Source organism: Cygnus atratus, chromosome 18, assembly GCF_013377495.2.
Source record: "Cygnus atratus isolate AKBS03 ecotype Queensland, Australia chromosome 18, CAtr_DNAZoo_HiC_assembly, whole genome shotgun sequence".
NCBI classification, from domain to species: domain Eukaryota; kingdom Metazoa; phylum Chordata; class Aves; order Anseriformes; family Anatidae; genus Cygnus; species Cygnus atratus.
Genome location: NC_066379.1, coordinates 11729953 through 11749905, shown reverse-complemented (window position 1 = coordinate 11749905; position 19953 = coordinate 11729953). Strand labels below are relative to the sequence as shown.

General features: G+C 67.2%; 1 protein-coding gene across 1 annotated transcript in view; it reads left to right on the top strand.

The window, feature by feature from the left end:
- SDK2 (sidekick cell adhesion molecule 2) overlaps nt 1-19561 on the top strand; it is a 46864-nt gene extending 27303 nt beyond the window's left edge. Inside the window, exons 3-45 of the mRNA XM_035558765.2 lie at nt 173-279; nt 1613-1760; nt 2621-2754; nt 3745-3856; nt 4103-4293; nt 4441-4524; nt 4612-4806; nt 4987-5103; nt 5252-5419; nt 5644-5746; nt 5912-6088; nt 6169-6305; nt 6563-6710; nt 6781-6921; nt 7015-7196; nt 7449-7564; nt 8244-8439; nt 8643-8741; nt 8870-9061; nt 9150-9271; nt 9341-9450; nt 9542-9692; nt 9859-10096; nt 10188-10303; nt 10470-10659; nt 10857-10955; nt 11210-11404; nt 11493-11694; nt 11915-12018; nt 12125-12195; nt 12402-12537; nt 13255-13311; nt 13534-13635; nt 13820-13935; nt 14666-14852; nt 14964-15101; nt 15168-15329; nt 15472-15597; nt 16290-16454; nt 16630-16770; nt 17505-17643; nt 17862-17988; nt 19208-19561. Coding sequence (XP_035414658.1) covers nt 173-279; nt 1613-1760; nt 2621-2754; nt 3745-3856; nt 4103-4293; nt 4441-4524; nt 4612-4806; nt 4987-5103; nt 5252-5419; nt 5644-5746; nt 5912-6088; nt 6169-6305; nt 6563-6710; nt 6781-6921; nt 7015-7196; nt 7449-7564; nt 8244-8439; nt 8643-8741; nt 8870-9061; nt 9150-9271; nt 9341-9450; nt 9542-9692; nt 9859-10096; nt 10188-10303; nt 10470-10659; nt 10857-10955; nt 11210-11404; nt 11493-11694; nt 11915-12018; nt 12125-12195; nt 12402-12537; nt 13255-13311; nt 13534-13635; nt 13820-13935; nt 14666-14852; nt 14964-15101; nt 15168-15329; nt 15472-15597; nt 16290-16454; nt 16630-16770; nt 17505-17643; nt 17862-17988; nt 19208-19561 — 6295 coding nt within the window. The remainder of the gene's footprint in view (nt 1-172; nt 280-1612; nt 1761-2620; nt 2755-3744; nt 3857-4102; nt 4294-4440; nt 4525-4611; nt 4807-4986; nt 5104-5251; nt 5420-5643; nt 5747-5911; nt 6089-6168; nt 6306-6562; nt 6711-6780; nt 6922-7014; nt 7197-7448; nt 7565-8243; nt 8440-8642; nt 8742-8869; nt 9062-9149; nt 9272-9340; nt 9451-9541; nt 9693-9858; nt 10097-10187; nt 10304-10469; nt 10660-10856; nt 10956-11209; nt 11405-11492; nt 11695-11914; nt 12019-12124; nt 12196-12401; nt 12538-13254; nt 13312-13533; nt 13636-13819; nt 13936-14665; nt 14853-14963; nt 15102-15167; nt 15330-15471; nt 15598-16289; nt 16455-16629; nt 16771-17504; nt 17644-17861; nt 17989-19207) is intronic.
- The last annotated feature ends 392 nt before the right edge of the window (nt 19562-19953 follow it).

Below are 19953 nucleotides of genomic sequence, written 5' to 3'. Positions count from 1 at the left end.
ACACGTACCTCCAGCAGCTGCGGTTTGGGGAAGGGACCTGGCGCAGGGGTTGCTGCCCAGCAATTGTGGTGCTGGCGTGGGACCTGCAGCCCCTCCTGGGGGCTGTGGCAGTCACTCGCTGTCCCCCGCCGGCCGCAGCACGCCGAGTGCTCAGCGCTGCTCCCTCCTGCAGGTACATGATCACCTCGCTGGACCGCACGCACGCCGGTTTCTACCGCTGCATCGTCCGCAACCGGATGGGAGCCCTGCTGCAGCGCCAGACCGAGGTGCAGGTGGCCTGTAAGTGACAGCCCTGGGGACAGCAGGGACAGCCAGCCCGCTGCGGCAGCGGGGCTCTGGGCTGGCCGGGTCTGTGCTGCGGGACAGCTCGGGGACACACGCAGCCGTGGGCCGGCATGGGAGCCTGGAGCATCCCCCGGGGTGATGCTGGCAGGGACAGGGCCATCACTGCCTCTTGGCTGCTCTGCCCCCTGCTCGGTGCCACGATGGTTCAGGGGTGCAGGATGTGTCCCGCGGGCACGGGGAGCGCAGGGGCAGGTGGAAACCCACGGCACCACCTCGTGCAGGGCGGCTGCGGCTCCCTGGAGGTGTGAAAGGCAGCACGGTGTGGAAGCAGCCCCGCTCCTCCCTGGAGTGCGTAAAGCAAACGCCGTTTATGATCATTAGGGAAAGCAAACAGGAGAGCGCCCAGGGCTGGCACCGCATCCATCAGCGCAGAGCTCGGGGAGCAGCGGGCGGCCGGGCTGGGGGCGGGTGGGCGGCTCAGCACCGGGTGCTGCTGCCAGTCCTCGGCACCGATCCTGCAAACGGGCGTCCCTTGGGGAGCGAGGGCTCGGAGCGGGGCGAGGCGGTGATGTGTGGGGCCTTGGGGCTGTGCTGGGGGTGGTGGAGGGACCCGAGCTGGGAGCATGGGGCACGTTAAGCAGGACAGGAGGGCGCTGGGGCCTGGGCTGTTGGCTCCGTGTCCCAGGACCTTGCTGCTGTTTGCCGCCTGCTTCCCTCTGGGATACCCGCAGTCCCATCCCCATAAACCCCTTCCCGAGGAGCAATGACAAACCAGGAAGCTAATGAGAAATTAATAAGGCAGCTGTGCTAACAACTAATGATAATGGCAAAGTCGTTAAAAAAAAGATTCTTTACATGTTTTTAATTACAGCAATTAAGGGAAGTCAATAAAAATCCCCCCCTTCCCCTTTCTCCACGCGCCCTGCTTCGCTCTTTTCGCTGTTGTAAATCTGCAGCCTGCGCGCAGCTGCGGGCACCCCAACCTTGCTGCGGAGCCAAGGTCGTGCCTTGGCTCTCCCTGCCCAGGGTGCTCGGGGGGGGGGTCACTGGGGAGCCCCGGGGCTGAGCCCTCCTCGCTGTCCCCATCCCCTGTGGAGTCCCCGGTCTGGTTTGTCGTGGTGGGGATAAGCTGCTCTGGGTTCTGCGGGGATGGATCCTGGGGCAAGGACAGCCCCGGGCACGTGGGAGCAGTGCGGGGGCTCAGAAGGGAAGAGCAGACCCCGGTGGATCCTCCCCACCCCTGTGGGAGCCCATCCCCGTAGCCTCCAGCCTGCTCCCGGGCCGGATCCTGCTTTGTCCCCATGCCGCTGTCCCCTGCGCCCCGCAGACATGGGGAGCTTCGAGGACAGCGAGGCGCAGCAGAGCGTGTCCCACGGCGAGGCGGCCGTCATCCGAGCGCCCCGCATCGCCAGCTTCCCCCAGCCCCAGGTCACTTGGTTCCGCGACGGGAGGAAGATTTCCCCCAGCAGCCGCATGTGAGTAGCCCCTGCGGAGCCCCCATACCCCAGTACCCCCCCCCCCCCCCCCGGTATCTCCCAGTATCCCCCCAGCATCCAGGGGGGCTGCTCTTTCCGTGTTCAGCCAGCAGTAAGAGCAGCTGTCTGGAGCGCGTTGCACTAAAACCCGGGGAGGGACTTGGCGACTGACGGCTCCGTTTGTCATCAGGGAAAAGGATGTAAAGAAAAATAAGAAAATAGGAGGGAGGAGGGTGGGCAAAGGGGGCTCGGCACATGCCGGGGCAGCACCGGTGTGAAGGAGCTCGCATGGCACACGTGTGCCAGGAATCCCTGCGGGGCCACGCTGAGTCCCAGCGCTGCCGGAGCGGCGAGCCCACTGCTGGCAGACACACGCGGCCTGTGGGAATTGAATTTGTAACCCACATTATGCAGGAATTGAACTGGGCTCCTTTCTATTTGCAAAGCAGGATTGAGGAGATAAAACTCCTTTATCTCATATTTAATGGTAAAATATATTCCCCAAACCATTTTATGTTTCCAGCAGATTAGATCGTTCCATTAAAAAAAAAAAAAAGAGGAAAAAAAAAAAAAAAGCCCTATTAATCTGCACCATCCGATGCGCTCGGTGGCTGCTTGGCGTGGGAGGTTTGTGGGCGGCGTGGGGCTTGGTCCTGGCATGGTCCTGGGGCCACCAGCTGAGCCCTGCTCCCTCTGAGGGATGGGGACGTGTCCAGGTGCTTGTGGCAGGCTGGGGTCGCACCCGTCCCATCCGTCTGAGTGTCTCGGGTCTGCTGCAGCCGTGGGGTGAGGGAACGAGGGTCCCGGCACATCGCTGTCCCCGTTGTGCTCACGTCCCCCGTCCCACGCTCGCCCCGCAGAGCCATCACGCTGGAGAACACCCTCGTCATCCTCTCCACGGTGGCCCCGGACGCGGGGCGCTACTACGTGCAGGCGGTGAACGACAAGAACGGGGACAACAAGACGAGCCAGCCCATCACGCTCACCGTGGCCAGTGAGTGCGGGGGGCCCCGCGCCCCCCGGGCCCCGCTCCCCAGCGCCGCCTGGCTCGCGCCCAAAGTTAATTTGCAGTAAATCTCCTCGGAGGCTTCTGCTTCTGCTGACTTAACAGTTCGGCTGCCTCAAAATTTATACGGGCACCATGGCCCGTGCCGCAGAAGCCGGCGCCGGGTGCTAATTGAATGGCCGAATGAGCCCTCCCCGCTGTCCTCGTCTCCGGCTCGGCACTGCCAGGATGCCCACGGGTGCTGGGATGGGTCCGTGCCCCGGGATGGGGTGGTGCGGTGTAGCCCCACGTGGGAGCAGCTCTGCTGTGGGTCACCCTGCCCTGCTCCTGGCCTGGCCACGGACCCCTCTTGGTCCCTGTTGTTCTGGCTCAGCCCCTGTCTGGAGGAGACCTGAGTGGCCCCAAACGTCTGGACCCCTTGGGACCCAGCCCAGGGTCCCCGCTCAGTGGTGACCCCAGCCCAGGGAAGATGTCCCAAAGTGGCCTCAGCCCTCCTGGAGCTCTCATCCCAGCCCCCCCCGCACTGTTTGCTCCGCTGCTGCTTTTACACCTTCGTGCCTGTCCCCCCTTCCCTCCCACCCTATTAATCTGCTGCTCTGTACCTCGGGCATCCCGGTGCGTAATAAACAACTTAGAGCCCATGTTTATGGATTCAGCTATATCAGCAGCTTTCAAGCCGATCACATTTTTACAACGTCTACATGAGGGTTTTTTATTGTCGCAATTATTTTGCTTTATATACTCCCTCCTCCCCGCCAGCCGGCGCTGCGCAGGGACCTGCTGCCTGTGGTGGGTGCCGGGGGGTCCTGGGGGAATTGGGGGGCTTAGGGGGAGAGCCGAGGAGGCACCCAGAGGCCAAGTGTTGGGCTGGACCTGCCGCGGGAGAGCAGAGCCCGCGGCCCTTTGGTTCCAGCCCCCTTTGCCTCCTCCACGCCACGCGGGCGCTGACGGCTGTCGCTCTGGCCTGCTTCTCCCCAGACGTGGGTGGCCCGGCCGACCCCATCGCGCCCACCATCATTGTCCCACCCAGGAACACCAGCGTGGTGGCCGGCACCTCGGAGGTGACCATGGAGTGCGTGGCCAACGCCAGGCGAGTAGTGGCGGAGGGGAGGGGATGGGGATGAGGATGAGGATGAGGATGAGGATGAGGATGGGGGACCCCCCATCAGCTCTGCAAGCACCGGGGTGAAGCGTGAGCCCCAGGGCTGGGTGCCCCAGCTCCCCCGGTGCCATGCCGGGTTACCCTTCCCATGCTGGGTCCTGCATGGTGGAGGGAGGTGGGGGGCTGAGTAGGGGGTCTAGAGCTGGTTCTTGACACCCTCCTGGCCCCCCCCAGGCCGCTGATCAAGCTGCACATCATCTGGAAGAAGGACGGGGTGCCCCTCTCCAGCGGCATCAGCGACTACAGCCGCCGCCTCACCATCCTCAACCCCGCGCTGGGCGACAGCGGCTACTACGAGTGCGAGGCCATGCTGCGCAGCAGCAGCGTGCCCGCCGTGGCCGAGGGCGCCTACCTGTCCGTGCTGGGTGAGTTCCTGCCGTGGGCAGCCCGAGCCACGCGTGCAATGAGTTGGGGGGGGGGTCTCAGCGCCCCGGGATGGGAAGGGGCTGCCGGGGATGGGTGAGGGGGATCCCGGCGCTAACGCCGCCCGCCTCGGCGCTTTCCCTCCGCAGAGCCCCCGCAGTTCATCAAGGAGCCGGAGAGGCACATCACGGCCGAGATGGAGAAGGTGGTGGCCATCCCGTGCCAAGCCAAAGGTGAGGAGTGTCCCCCCCCCCCAAACCGCCCGTTGCGGCCCCGTGCCCGCCGCGGCCCCATCCGTGACGCAGCCCCGGCCCTCGCAGGCGTGCCGCCCCCCGACATGACCTGGTACAAGGACGCGTCCCTCCTCCGCCCGGAGCAGCTGCCCCGCTTCCAGCTGCTGGCGGACGGCAGCCTGCAGATCAGCGGGCTGCTCCCCGACGACACCGGCATGTTCCAGTGCTTCGCCCGCAACGCGGCCGGCGAGGTGCAGACCACCACGTACCTGGCCGTGACCAGTAGGTGCCAGCCCCTCCTTGTGCCCCGGGGCCTGGGGTGCCCTGCGCGGGCTCTGGGTGGGATGGGACACCCCCAATGAGCTCGATGGGCACCCCCTCCAAGCAGGGACTGACCCCCCGTGTCCAGTCCAGGCACTGGGAAGGGCTTCATGGGTGGTTGCCCATCTTTTTGCCCCACAGGCATCGCCCCCAACATCACCAGGGGCCCCCAGGACAGCACGGTGATCGATGGCATGTCCGTAATCCTCAACTGCGAGACCTCGGGGGCTCCGCGCCCGGCCATCACCTGGCAGAAAGGTAAAGGGGCTGGGGGCGCGGGGGCGCGGGCAGCCCCGGGTGGTCTCTGCAAACTCATCGCCCCCGGGTTTGGTCCCTGAGCGTGCATCCAGCGGGCTTGGCTGACAGCTGGGTGCTGCGGGTGACGGGACCCCCCCGTGCCACCCAGGGGAGCGGATCCTGGCCAGCGGCTCGGTGCAGCTCCCGCGCTTCACCCTGCTGGAGTCGGGCAGCCTGCTCGTCAGCCCCGCGCACCTCGCCGACGCTGGCACCTACACCTGCCTGGCCACCAACTCGCGTGGCGTGGACGAAGCCTCCGCCGACCTGGTGGTCTGGGGTAAGGCACCCGCATCGCCCCGCTCCGCACGCTGCGGGACGGGCCCTGCTGGGTGCAAGCTCCTGGGATGCCAGGGATGGGCACCGCTGGCACGCTGCTGGGCTGCTTGGAGGGATGCACAGACTTGCTCCCACGAGGCCACGTGTGGCACTGTCCCCACTGTCACTCCCTCGGTGGCTCTGTCCCCCCACTGATGCCCGGTGGCTCACCCTGTCCCCCCACAGCACGGACACGCATCACCGACCCGCCGCAGGACCAGAGCGTCATCAAGGGGACCAAGGCCTCCATGAGCTGTGGGGTCACCCACGACCCCAGCGTGGATGTCAGGTGGGTTCCAGGGGCTGGGGACGGAGCGGGAGATGCTCGGCACCGCTCGGTGATCCTGCAGTGCCACCTGGTGCCCTGCGCACGGGGATCCCGGCGCTGGGTCCCTTGTGCTGGGGGGCTGCAGGGTGCTAGGATCCGCCCCCCCCGGGTTCTCACCCGGCACAGGTACGTCTGGGAGAAGGACGGGGCCCCGCTGGGCACGGAGAGCGGCCCCCGGCTGCGGCTGGACGAGGCGGGCACGCTGCACATCTCCCAGACCTGGTCGGGGGACATCGGCACCTACACCTGCAAGGTGCTCTCGGCTGGCGGCAACGACTCGCGCAGCGCCCACCTCCGTGTCCGGTGAGACCCCCGCCCCGCCGGCGCCCCCGTGCTCCCAGCTGTGCCCCCTCCCTAACCGCTGCGTCCCCCGCCCCGTCCAGGCAGCTCCCCCACGCCCCCGAGAGCCCCGTGGCCGCGCTGAGCCCCCTGGAGAAGCGGGCCATCAACCTGACCTGGGCCAAGCCCTTCGATGGCAACAGCCCCCTGCTCCGCTACGTCGTGGAGGTCTCCGAGAACAGTAAGGGGCTGCCCCCACCTGCCTCATCCCCGTGTTGTCCCCGTGCTGGTGGCTCTGCCGTCCCCATCCGGTGACACGGGACAAAGTCCCATCTTCATCATCACCCCGAGGCAGGCTGAGGTGGCAAGGGGGTGACGAGGGAGGGAAGGGGATGCTGCAGGGAGCCTGGGGACCACAGGACTGCTTAGCCACCGGGCAGGGGATGCGGGCACCCTGCAGGCTGGGTCCTCCCCCCGCTGCCCCCTCTCCCCCCACAGACGCTCCCTGGACCGTGCTGCTGGCCAGCGTCGACCCCGAGCTGACGTCGGCGGTGGTGCGGGGCTTGGTCCCCGCTCGCTCCTACCAGTTCCGCCTGTGCGCTGTGAACGACGTGGGCAGGAGCCAGTTCAGCAAGGACACGGAGAGGTGAGCTGCGGCGGGGGGCCGAGTTGCCCCGGGGGAGGCCAGGCACTGACCCTTGCCTCGTGCCCCGTAGGGTGTCCCTGCCCGAGGAGCCACCCTCCGCGCCCCCCCAGAACGTCATCGCCAGCGGGCGCACCAACCAGTCCATCATGATCCAGTGGCAGCCGCCCCCTGAGAGCCACCAGAACGGTGTCCTCAAGGGCTACATCATCCGGTAGGTGCCGCGGGGGGGTGCGGGCACCCTGTCCCCAGCGTCCCCGGGGTGCTCGTGGGGATGCCGGCGGCTCTGATGGTCCCTCGTGCCCAGGTACTGCCTGGCTGGGCTGCCCGTGGGCTACCAGTTCAAGAACATCACCAACGCCGATGTCAACAACCTGCTCCTGGAGGACCTCATCATCTGGACCAACTACGAGATCGAGGTGGCGGCGTACAACAGCGCCGGCCTGGGGGTGTACAGCATGAAGGTGACCGAGTGGACGCTGCAGGGAGGTAGGCAGGGACGGGCGGGGGCTGGTGGTGGTCCCAGCGGGGCCAGGGCTTTGCTGGCCTTGCGTCATGGGGGTGTGGGGCTCCTGGGGGACAGGACACGATGGAGGGGATGAGTACGGGGACCAGGCACGGGCTGCAGGGCCGTGGCACGGCTGGGGGATGTCCTGGGACACCGTCCTGGATGCCCGGGGTCCCTCTGCCAAGGGAGGGGAGCTGGCAGAGCCGCCACCAGCCTCCCCTTTGTCCCGGCAGTCCCCACCGTGCCCCCAGGGAACGTGCAGACCGAGGCCACCAACTCCACCACCATCCGCTTCACCTGGAACCCCCCCAGCCCCCAGTTCATCAACGGCATCAACCAGGGCTACAAGGTGAGGGGGGATTCCCCCAGGACCCCCCGAAATCCGGGCAGCCTGCGGCGGGGAGCTCCGGGGCCGCCCCTCACAAAGCGGCTCAGCGTCCTCGCCGGCAACCCCAGCCATTTGATTTGATTCCAGCCTGGCTATTAAAACAATATTTACCGGGATTTAACACTTGCATGGGCTCGGAGTCTCTGTAATTAATTCCAATTTGCAATTAATTCAAATTTACATTAATTAAACTGAATTAAAACGTTGAACTTGTTTCTTAATCCACTCAAAAGAAGTTCAGGAATTTAATTGCCGCTGAATGAGATAACCAGAGCAAGTAGGATATTTAACGTTCTTATTAAATGCCACTTAGTATTTTTGATTAGTATTTTTAGGGCCTAATTAGTGTTTAATTAAGTTGCTATAGGCTACTTTGCACAATAGCAATTAAATGCCCAAACATCCGTCCTAAATGGAGTCGAGCGGGCGATTACGCGCCGTTATCGTTGGGAGTTAATCACAGAGCGTGCGCTCAGAATCGGCTCGCGCGGGTAAACACGCGCCTGTTAGGCAGCACCGAGCGCTCCCCGCACCCTTCATTGATATTTAACCCACTTTGAATAAATACGGGGCTGCTGGGGATGCTTGGGGTGGTGCGGTGGGGACGCCGGCGCCCGCTCCAGCGCCTTCTTCCCCGCAGCTCATCGCCTGGGAGCCGGAGCACGAGGAGGAGGCGACGGTGGTGACGGTGCGGCCCAACTTCCAGGACAGCGTCCACGTGGGCTACGTGGCGGGGCTGAAGAAGTTCGCCGAGTACTTGACGTCGGTGCTGTGCTTCACCACGCCGGGGGACGGCCCGCGCAGCCCGCCCCAGCTGGTGCGCACCCACGAGGACGGTACGGGGAGGCTCCGCGCACCCCGCGGCTCCCGGGGCGGGAGCGAGCAGCCCCGTGATGGGGATGGTGACGGGGGGGGGGGGGGGGGAACGGGACGTGGCACGGGGTGCCCCCGAGCCCCCTCCGTGCTCGCCCCGCTCGGGGGGTCCCGTGGGCTCCCTCGGGTGCGCGGCTGCGTGCTGACCCCGGGTGTCTTTGTGCAGTGCCCGGCCCCGTGGGACACCTGAGCTTCAGCGAGATCCTGGACACGTCCCTGAAGGTCAGCTGGCAGGAGCCCCTGGAGAAGAACGGCATCCTGACGGGTGAGGGTGCTGAGGGCAGAGCACGGCCCACACCCCCCCCCCCCCGACCCCACAGCATCTCTCCCTGCACCCCGCTCAGCCCCGTGGGGTGGGCGACGGGGGGGCTGACGGCTCGGGGTGCCCTCCAGGCTACCGGATCTCGTGGGAGGAGTACAACCGCACCAACACGCGGGTGACCCACTACCTGCCCAACGTCACGCTGGAGTACCGCGTCACCGGCCTCACCGCCCTCACCACCTACACCATCGAGGTGGCCGCCATGACCTCCAAGGGCCAGGGCCAGGTTTCCTCCTCCACCATCTCCTCGGGGGTGCCCCCAGGTGAGCGCAGCGGCGCGGGAACGCTGCGGGATGTCGCCGGTGTTTGGGGCGAGCAGCCGGTGCCGACCGCCCTGCCCCGTCCCCGCAGAGCTCCCCGGTGCCCCCACCAACCTGGGCATCTCCAACATCGGTCCCCGCTCCGTCACCCTCCAGTTTCGCCCGGGCTATGATGGCAAAACCTCCATCTCCCGCTGGCAGGTGGAGGCACAGGTATGGGGTGGCTTTCGGGGATGGCACGGGGGTGCCGGGGGGCCAGCTCACCCCACTGCCGCCCTGCAGGTAGGGCAGAGTGGCGAGGCCGAAGAGTGGAGGCTCGTCCACCAGCTGGCTAACGAGCCTGACGCCCGCTCCATGGAGGTGCCCAACCTCAGCCCCTACACCTACTACAGGCGAGTGGCCGGGGCTGCGCTGCGCCGTCCTCCCCGGGGGTCCGGAGCCCTCTCGCCCCCCACCGTGACCCCCCCCCTTCTCCCCTCTCAGTTTCCGCATGCGGCAGGTGAACATCGTGGGCACCAGCCCCCCCAGCCTGCCCTCCAGGAGGATCCAGACCCTGCAAGCCCCCCCAGATGTGGCACCCGCCAACGTCACCCTGCGGACAGCCAGCGAGACCAGCCTGTGGCTGCGCTGGATGGTGAGGGGGGCACCCTGGGGTGCTGCACCCTTGGGTGCGGTGCACATCGGGGCAGGCTGGAGGCTGGGGGGCTGAGCTGGATGGGCCTGGGGGACCAAGGGGGATGGAGCTGGGGTGGCTGTGGGACACCGGGAGTGATGGTACCTCTTTGTGCCCCCTGGGCCAGCCCCTCCTGGAGCAGGAGTACAACGGGAACCCCGACTCGGTGGGCTACCGCATCCGCTACGCGCGCTCGGACGGGCGAGGGCGGGCGGCGCTGCACGTCGTCCACGACCGCGTGGAGAGGGAGTACACCATCGAGGACCTGGAGGAGTGGACCGAGTACCGCGTGCAGGTCCAAGCCTTCAACGCCATCGGCTCGGGGCCCTGGAGCCACCTGGTGCTGGGGCGCACGCGGGAGTCAGGTACTGCCAACCCCCTGCAGTGCTGGGCGCACGCCGTGGCCAGCCCTGATGCTGACTCCTGCTCCTGTCCCCCGCTCCTGTCCCCCTCCAGTGCCTTCCTCTGGTCCCAGCAACGTGTCGGCACTGGCCACCACCTCCAGCAGCATGCTGGTGCGATGGAGCGACATCCCCGAGGCGGACTGCAACGGCCTCATCCTGGGCTACAAGGTGAGAAGCTCCGGCAGCCCCGGCGCTGCGGCTCTGCCTGCCCCAGGAGCCACGGCTCACCCGGGTTGTGCCACCTCCGAGAGCCCGTGCCGGTCCGTGCCACACTGCTCCAGCCCGGGGGTGCTGGGGGCTGCGGTCTGGCCGTGTCATGTAGGGTCTGTTGCAGGTGATGTACAAGGAGAAGGACTCGGAGGCGCGCGCTCAGTTCTGGCTGGCGGAGGGCAACGCGTCCCGCAGCGCCCAGCTGACGGGGCTGGGCAAGTTCATGCTGTACGAGATCCGCGTGCTGGCCTTCACCAGGATCGGCGACGGCGTGCCCAGCCGGCCCCCCGTCCTCGAGAGGACGCTGGATGACGGTGGGTGCCAGCGCGCGGACGAGCAGAAAGACACGAATGGGACGAGGGGTCCCTGGGGTGCCAAAGGCCATCCCATCCCATCCCCTGGGACAATCCCTTTTCCCAGGGATGCCATTCCCAGCGGTGGGGGACAGGCCCCATTTGTGCTGTGCCCTCCCTCGCGCTCCTCACGGTGATCCCCATCTCTCCCCCGCCAGTGCCCGGCCCCCCTGTGGGGATCCTGTTCCCCGAAGTGAGGACGACCTCGGTGCAGCTCATCTGGCAGCCGCCCGCGGCACCCAACGGCATCATCCTGGGTAGGTGGGGAACTGTCCTGTCCGTGCTGCGGTGCTCTGCAGGGGGGCGCAGATGTCCCGTGGGAGCAGGGATCAAGGTGCCAGGGCAGGGACCAGCTCCTGGCCATCCCCAAGCACCTCGGAGCCACCCATTGCCCCCAGGGCTGGGACAAGCCCCCCCCTGCTGCTCCCGGGCAGAGCAGGGAGGGAGGAGGGATGCACAGAGAGGGGCTGACGGCGGGCACAGCCCCACGGTGCCATTCCCTTCCCCGCAGCCTACCAGCTCACCCACCGCCTCAACACCACGGTGGCCAACGCGGCGGCCGTCGAGGTGCTGGGCCCCAGCACCCGGCAGTACACGGCCACGGGCCTGCAGCCCGAGTCCACCTACCTCTTCCGCATCGCCGCGCAGACCCGCAAGGGCTGGGGCGAGGCCGCCGAAGCCCTCGTGGTGACCACGGAGAAGAGAGGTACGAGGGGTCCAGCTCTCCGTGGTGGGGGGGGACGCGGCGTGCCTGGGGGGTGCCCGCAGCAATCCCGGCCCCGTGCCTCTCGCAGATCGCCCGCAGCCCCCCAGCAAGCCCCTGGCACGGCAGGAGGACGTGCGTGCCCGCAGCGTGCTGCTCTCCTGGGAGCCGGGCAGCGACGGGCTCTCCCCCGTCCGCTTCTACACGGTGCAGACCCGCGAGCTGCCCGACGGCGAGTGGGCGCTGCACCCCGCCGCCGTCAGCCACAACGCCACCGCCTTCGTCGTGGACAGGTGAGGCACGGGCTGGCCTCGAACGAGGCCGTGTCGTGATGGGGATCCCGGGAGATGGGCGCTGCTTCGGGCACTCGCCCCGTGCCTCGGTTTCCCCACCCGATGGGAAGTACTTGCACCTGGGTTGTGGTGTCCCCTGCTGCGTCCCCTCTCCTAGGGGGGGGATCTGTGGGGCTGCCCGCCTGCCTCACTGTCCCCGTCCTGCTCTGCCCCCGTGCAGGCTGAAGCCCTTCACCTCCTACAAGTTCCGCGTGAAGGCGACGAATGACATCGGGGACAGCGAGTACAGCGAGGAGTCAGAGTCGCTCACCACCCTGCAGGCGGGTCCGTGCCCAGAGGGGCCGGGGACGGTGCCGTGGCTTCCCACGTGGGACCGGTGTCCGGTGCCCTGGGCATCTCCGGAGCCTCACCACCTGCTTCTACCCCGCAGCCCCCGAGGAAGCCCCCACCATCCTCTCCGTCACCCCGCACACCACCACATCGGTGCTCATCCGCTGGCAGGTACTGTCCCCTGTGCCCCCCGGGGGGTGTCATGGACCTGCCCCGTGGGAGGTGGCACCGAGGGGTGGCCGTGCGAGCCAGGCCCCTGGGGCTCTCCAAGGCTGCGGATTGGGGCTGTGCTGGCACAGACCACCCTGCAGAAGCTGGGGGCAGCAATCTCGGGGTGCCCCAGGTCCGAGCAGCCCCTCCCTGCCCTCTCCCTGCAGCCCCCAGCCGAGGACAAGATCAACGGGATCCTGCTGGGCTTCCGCCTCCGCTACCGCGAGCTGCTGTACGACAGCCTGCGCGGCTTCACCCTGCGCGGCATCGGCAACCCCGGCGCCACGTGGGCAGAGCTCACCCGTGAGTGCCTGCAGCCCCGCGGGACGTGGGGACACGTGGCTGGGGGGTGGCACGGCGGGGGGGCGGGTGCGGGGCAGCGTCCTGCATCCTGCGCTCACACCAGCGTCCTGCGCTCCACCGCCTCTGCCGGGTGCCGGCCCGGAGCCATCGAGGCCGAGCTGTGCCCCGCGGAGTTGTCACCGACCCCTTTGTGTCACCGAGTCTGTCGGTCCCTAACGCACTCGTCTGCGCTGGTGCTGGCTCGGTTCCGCTGTGCTCAGCTCCCTCTGTGCCTGCAGCACGGGTGTCCACGTGTGCGCACCTAACACGGGGGGGCTGTGTGACGTTCCTGCTGTGTCTGCACGTGCTGCCATCCTCAGACCCTGAAGGGGATGGGGTCACGGCCACTCTGGGGACAGCAGGGATGTCAGGGACAAGGGCAGCACCCAAGACCAGACCTTGCCCTGCTGCTGCTCTCAGGAGCAGTGGGTTGGTCCCATGTGGAGACCCCGCTGCCCAGACCCCACTCGTGCCACACAAAGGATGGGGCCGGGGAACAAAAAGGCTGCTCAGTGCTGTGACAGCCCCATCGGCACCCAAGGGTGACGAGCTCTTTGTGGGGTCCCCCTGGCCCACCCCGGGGTGGGCGGCTGTGCTGTGGGGGGTGCTGGGAGGAGGGACCCCCCCACCGCTGTGCCACGACTAACGCTGCCTGCTCTCCCCGCGCCGTGCCGCCAGCCGTCTACGCCGTGCACAACCTCAGCGAGGTGTCCCTCACCCAGTACGAGCTGGACAGTAAGTCACCGCTCCTCGTGCCTTCCCCCCCCGCCCCGCTGCCACCCCCCTGTGTCTCCCCCCTCTGCCTGCCCACGCTTTGGGGTGAATCCTCGTGCTCTGTGCCCAGGGGACGCCTCCGTTCGCTCCTGCTGCTCCCCGGGGACACCCTCCTCTTCCTCAGCAAGGGGCCCCCCGGGGGTGGTGGGACCCCGCTCATCCCTTCCCTCCTCTCTCCCCCAGACCTGAGCAAGCACCGGCGCTACGAGATCCGCATGAGCGTGTACAATGCCGTGGGCGAGGGTCCCCCCAGCCCCCCCCAGGAGGTTTTTGTGGGTGAAGCGGGTGAGTCTGCCGGGGCGCTCAAATGCCCTGGTACCCCGTGCTCCCCCGTGTCACCACGCAGCGGCCCCGTGGCCCCCATCCCCTCTGCACACCCCTGACGTGCCCGTGCATCCCCTACATCTGGGGGTCTCTCCCCCTCCCTGGCTGCAGCCAGGCAGTGACGCTGTCCCCTCCCTCGGCGCAGTGCCCACCGGCGCGCCGCAGAACGTGGCGGTGAAGGCGGCCACGGCCACCCAGCTGGATGTCACCTGGGAGCCACCACCCGCCGAGAGCCAGAACGGCGACATCCAGGGCTACAAGGTACTGAGCCCTGCCACCGGGCAGCTGGCACTGAGCTGGGGGCTCGGGGAAGGTGCTGGGTGCCCTGGGAAGGCGCAGGGTGCCCTGGAGTGGCGATGGGCGCCCTGGGAAGGTGCAGGGTGCCACGGGGGCATGCTGGGCTCCCTGGGGAGATGCTGTGCGGGTGCTGTTGGGGGGAGCCCCGGGAGGTGCTGGGTGCCCCGGGGGATGTCAGGGGCGCCACCGGGAAGGGACGCGGGGCGCTGCGGAGCGCAGCGGGGCACCAGAGGGCGCCGTCGGCCCTCGGATGCGCCCGGTGCGGGGCGGCGGCCGCGCTCTGCAGCCCCGGGTGCTGCCACCCACCCACCCACCCACCGCGGATCCCCGGGGTCCGTCCTGCGCTAGAAGCACAGCATCACGGAATATCCGAGTTGGGAGGGACCCCCAAGGGTCGTCGCCTCCAATTCCCGGGTCCCCAAAGGAGCACCCAAAAAATCAGCGCGTGTGTGAGCTGCAGGCAGGGCGCACGGCCGAGGTCCAGCCCAGCCTGGAGCTGGCCTCGAGGGGAGGCCGCTGCTTTCCCTCCAGCATGCCCAGGGCCCCCAGACCCCCCAGGACAGGAGCTTAGGAGGCTGGGCAGGACTTCACGGGGTGTCCGAGCATCACAAAGGACCTGGAGGGGTGGAAAGGGGACGAACTGGGCAGGCTGCATGCTGCGCCCAGCCCTCGGCGCCTCGCCGTCCTCCTGCAGATCCACTTCTGGGAGGCCCAGCGGCAGAACGAGAGCGCGCGGGTGAAGACGCTCTTCCTGCCCGAGACTGGGGTGAAGCTGAAGAACCTGACGGGGTACACCTCCTACTGGGTCAGCATCGCCGCCTTCAACGCTGCAGGAGACGGGCCCCGCAGCCCCCCCGTCAAGGGCCGGACGCAGCAGGCAGGTGGGGACACGGCACGGGGCCCCCCCCGCGGGGAGAGGGGCTGGCACGGTGCCGGGGGGGTCCCCATGAGCACTGAGCTGTCCCCCGTCCCCCCGCCCCGTTCCCTTGCAGCCCCCAGCGCCCCCGGCTCCATCCGTTTCAGCGAGCTGACCACCACCTCGGTGAACGTGTCCTGGGAGCCGCCGCCGCTGCCCAACGGCGTCCTGGAGGGCTACAGGCTGGTCTACGAGCCCTGCATGCCCGTGGACGGTGAGGGCACGGCGGGGGCTGCTGGGGGCGCGCGGGGGGGGCCCGGCTCAGCCTCGGTCCCTGCAGGTGTCAGTAAGATCGTGACGGTGGACGTGAAGGGGAACAGCCCGCTGTGGATGAAGGTGAAGGACCTGGCTGAGGGAGTCACGTACCGATTCCGGATCCGGGCTAAAACCTTCGCCTACGGGCCGGACATCGAAGCGAACATCACCACGGGGCCTGGGGAAGGTAGGGGGGGGCGTGAGGGATTTGGGCTGAGGGAGGAGATGTGGCTGGGGACAGCCCCCCGGTGCTGTTCCTGACCACAGGGACTGTGTGGGTCCCGTGCGGGATGTGTCCCCGTGCCACCAGCTCTGCTCTGGGTCCCCAGGTGCCCCCGGCCCCCCCGGTGAGCCCTTCATCTCCCGCTACGGCTCGGCCATCACCATCCACTGGTCGAGCGGGGACCCGGGCCAAGGCCCCATCACCAGATACGTCATCGAGGCTCGGCCTTCAGGTACCGCAGCTCCGCGTCGCCGCCAGGGGTGTGACGGTTTGGGGGAAACTGAGGCAGGGAGCACCTGGCTGCGTGGTGGGGGCCGCGTTAGGGTTTAGGACCCGGCGCTGGCCACGTGCCTGCCCCAAGGGTGCTGATAAAAGGACTGATGGAAAGGGGCCAGCGAGCTGCTGAGCCGCTCTGATCGATGCTGCTCGTTTCACGGTTACGGAGGTGCTGACGTCCCCTGGGCCGGGCAAGGGGGCACCGAGGTGTCCCACAGTGGGGGGGGACAGGAGCCCCCGTCCCCCAGCAAGAGCCCGTGGGCACAGCCACGCTTTCTCCTGCAACCTGCCTTAACGGCTTCTCCTGCTGCAGCCCCCAGCACCGACAACCCGATTGATGGCTAACGGGGCGTCGGTGCCGCTGCCTGTGGTCCCTGGGGAGCCGCCTCGCCCTCGGTCACGAGCAGGGAGGTGATAAATCAGCCCCGCGCCTCGCTACGGCTTTTTAATGATGCTGCAGCGAGGGCTCGGCGCCTGATGGAGCCGGGCAGATGGCAGAGGGCACGCTCCCAGCACGAGCGGGGGGAGAAAAACGGCAGACGGGCTGGGGAGGGGCACGTCCCCTGCCTGGGTTCAAGGGGAGAGCAGCCCCTCGCGCTGGGGAGTCCCGCAGGGCTGGTGCCACCCCGAGCCCCTTCCTTCCTGCAGACGAGGGGCTCTGGGACATCCTCATCAAGGACATTCCCAAGGAAGTGACCTCCTACACCTTCAGCATGGACATCCTCAAGCAGGGGGTCAGCTATGATTTTCGTGTCATTGCTGTGAATGACTACGGCTACGGGACCCCCAGCACGCCGTCCCCCTCGGTCTCAGGTAGCTGTGGGGGTGTCCCAGGGGGGTGCCATCTCCTCCTGCTATCCCCACCTAACCGGCTCCCTTGCACGGGCCCAGCTCCCACAAAATCCCTCGGGGTCTCCCCCTCCATACTGCTTTGCCCCCTCTGCCTGCCCCCCCCCCCCCCTCTGATCCTTCCTGCTCTGTGCCCCAGCCCAGAAAACCAACCCCTTCTACGAGGAGTGGTGGTTCCTGGTGGTCATCGCCCTCGTGGGGCTCATCTTCATCCTCCTGCTCGTCTTTGTGCTCATCATCCGCGGGCAGAGCAAGAAGTACGCCAAGAAGTCGGACTCGGGTGAGCGCCGGGGGTCTGCTGTCCTGGGGTGGGCACCCACTGGGGACCTCGGGGGGGCTGCCTGGGATGCAGGAGGAACGAAATGCCCATGGGATGGGGAGGCAGCATGCTGGGCATCCTTGGACCCACGGGGTGCCAGCTGAGGGTGCAGAGCCCTGATGCCATCAGTCTCTCCAGGGCATCCCTGCCTGCTTTTGGGGTCCAAATGGGTCAGTGAGAGCCCAGGGCAGTGCCCAACCCGCCTGCCTTGGGCTGCCTCCTCCCGAGACCTGGTGACATTCCAGAAGGATGTAGCAGGCTTCCCGGAGAGCACTGGAAGCTACAGAGATTAAATAAATGACTTGTCCCGCTGTCAGCTGCGGAGGCAGGGCAGCGCAGGGGCTCGGCAGAGGTCACCGGGATTAGTCAAACACGGCTCTGTTTTCTTAGCTGCATCAGGGGCTCAAATTGTGGGGAAAATCCAGAGCTCCTCGTTAAGCAAACAGAGCCGTTGAGCTGGGAGCTGGCGGCGGTGCGGCAGGTCAGGGTGGGAGCCAAGGCGGGCTGGTGGCACCGGGCAGGGGGCCGCTGCAGGACCCACGGCTCGTGGGTGTCCCCAGCACCAGGGCTGGCCCTGGCCCCTCTTGCTGCCCCCCCGAGGAGTCGGGGCAGGGGCTGGGGTCAGAGCACCCGGCGCCGCGTCACCCTCGGGGGGGCTCGGGGAGGTGTTGGGAGGCTGAGCCCCTGTCCCGCAGGGAACGGCTCCAAGGCGAACGCCCTGAGCCACGGCGAGATGGTGAGCCTGGACGAAGGCAGCTTCCCCGCCCTGGAGCTCAACAACCGGCGCCTCTCCGTCAAGAACTCCTTCTGCAGGAAGAACGGCATCTACACCCGGTAGGGACCCCCGCCGCATCCCCCTCCCCGGGCGGGGGGGCATTTTCAGCCATCGTGCCCGTCCCTACGGTGGGCGCTCACCCATGGGCAGCATCCTGGAGGGGGTCTTGGCGTGGCCGGGGGCAGCCCGTGGCGGTGTCCCTGAGCCTGCCCTGGGGGTGCTGGGGTCTGGCACGGCCCCGAGGTGGTCCTGCACTGAGCACCCGCCCGTCCCCGAGGTCGCCGCCACGGCCCAGCCCTGGCAGCCTGCACTACTCGGACGAGGACGTGACGAAGTACAACGACCTGATCCCCGCCGAGAGCAGCAGCCTGACCGAGAAGCCCTCCGAGGTCTCCGACTCTCAGGTACCGCCCCCCCCCCGGGGCTGCGCACATGGACGGGATGGGGAAATGGGGGCGGAGGGGCTGGGGGCAGGAGGGGCACTTCTGGGAGCACCCCCCCCCCCCCCCGTGCCTCACCCCGCTCTGCCCGGCACCACGCGGGTCCCGGTGTGCGTTTGGGATCGGCACTGCCAGTCCCATGCCCCATCCTGCATTTACGCGGCGCTTCCCCGTGGCCTCGTCGTGGCACGGCTCCAGCAGGAAGCTGGCACAGCCCCCGGCCCGTGGGCACCGCAGGGGATGGCACGGGCCCCCACCCCCCCCCCACCCCCCGAGGGCAGCGGGCTTGGGGACTGTCCTGCTGCCCGGTCGCTGGTGGCAACGGCGGCGGCTCTGCCAGCCCCACAAAATGGCACCTTTGTGTCCTCCCCGAGCAACGGGCAGCCCTGGCCGGGCAGGAGCCAGCCCCTGGGGAGGCCACGGAGCGTCGCCCCCGGGGCCGGATGCTGGGAAGCAGCTGAAAAGCGGAGGCTGAAGCCTGGGGCAAGGTCCTGGGGGGCCCCGCGGCACAGCCCTGTCCCCGAGCAGGAGGGGGACTGGCCCTGAGCACCCCCCTTCCTCCGCCCGCGCCAGCTTTTTTTCGCCATGGTGCAGCAGGATCCCGCTCCCTCCTGCCTTAGCGGGGATCGAGTGTCTTTTGAGGAGCTGTGAAGAGCAGCGAGAGCTGAAAGCTGGCGCGGCGCTGCCTCCCCGCCGCCCCTCAATGGGCCCTTTGTGCGCGGCCAGGAGAAGCTGAATCCAATTACCGCGAGCGGGAGGCAGGGGGGCCGCCCGCCAGCACCCTCCTCCCCACCACCCTTACAACCCTGACCCTAAAAACCCTTACAACCCTAAAAACCCTAAAGCCCTAACCCTAAAAACCCTTACACCCCCACCACCCCCGGTCCCCACCACCCTGGGGGCCCCAGGGCCACGCAACCCTTTTGTGGGAGGTTTTATTCTGCTTTATTTTTGTGTGGAGGCCTTATTTTGCTTTATTTTTGTGTGGAGGCTTTATTCTGCTTTATTTTTGTGTGGAGGCCTTATTTTGCTTTAGCAAAAAGGCAGCAACACCCCAACGGTGCCGCAGCCATCGCAGCCCCCCAAAACCCTTGGGGATGCCGGTGCCGGGAAAGCTCTCCCCATTTCTGGGGCTGGCGGGCTGTGCCCTCAGCCCCACGCTCACCTCCTCCCCGTCCCTTAGGGCAGCGACAGCGAGTACGAGGTGGACCCAGGCCACCAGAAAGCCCACTCCTTCGTCAACCACTACATCAGCGACCCCACCTACTACAATTCGTGGCGGCGGCAGCAGAAGGGCATCTCGCGGGCGCAGGCGTACAGCTACACCGAGAGCGACTCGGGGGAGCCCGACCACGCGCCCCTCTCCACCAGCACCTCCACGCAGCAGGGCAGCCTCTTCCGGCCCAAAGCCAGCAGGACTCCCACCCCCCAGACCCCCGGCAACCCCCCCAGCCAGCCCGGCACCCTCTACCGCCCGCCCAGCAGCCTGGCCCCTGGCTCCAGAGCCCCCATCGCCGGATTTTCCTCTTTCGTTTGATATTTAAAGAGAAGCGAAAAAGAAAGGAGCAAGAAAAAAAAAATACAAAAAAAAAAAAAACACACACACACAAAAAAAAGCCCCAAGGAATCAAGAAAAAAGCGACGAGGGGGAGAAGAGGACGAGGGGGAGAAGAGGAGGGGGATGCTGAGGGCCCCAGGGCTGGCGGCGCTGGGGCCCACAGGGGGCAAAGCCCCGGCTGCCATGGGCACAGGCACGAGCTTGGGCTTTTTCCTTTTCTCGGCAGAACTTGGAGCAGGATGCCAAGTGACTTTGCTGGGCTGGGGAGCAAACCCCCAGCTCGTCTTTTGGCCAAAGCTTTCTGCGTTACAGACTCCTCGGCAGGGCTCGGGGCTGGCAGCTCTGCGCCCTGGGAGCTGGGGGGGCGCGGG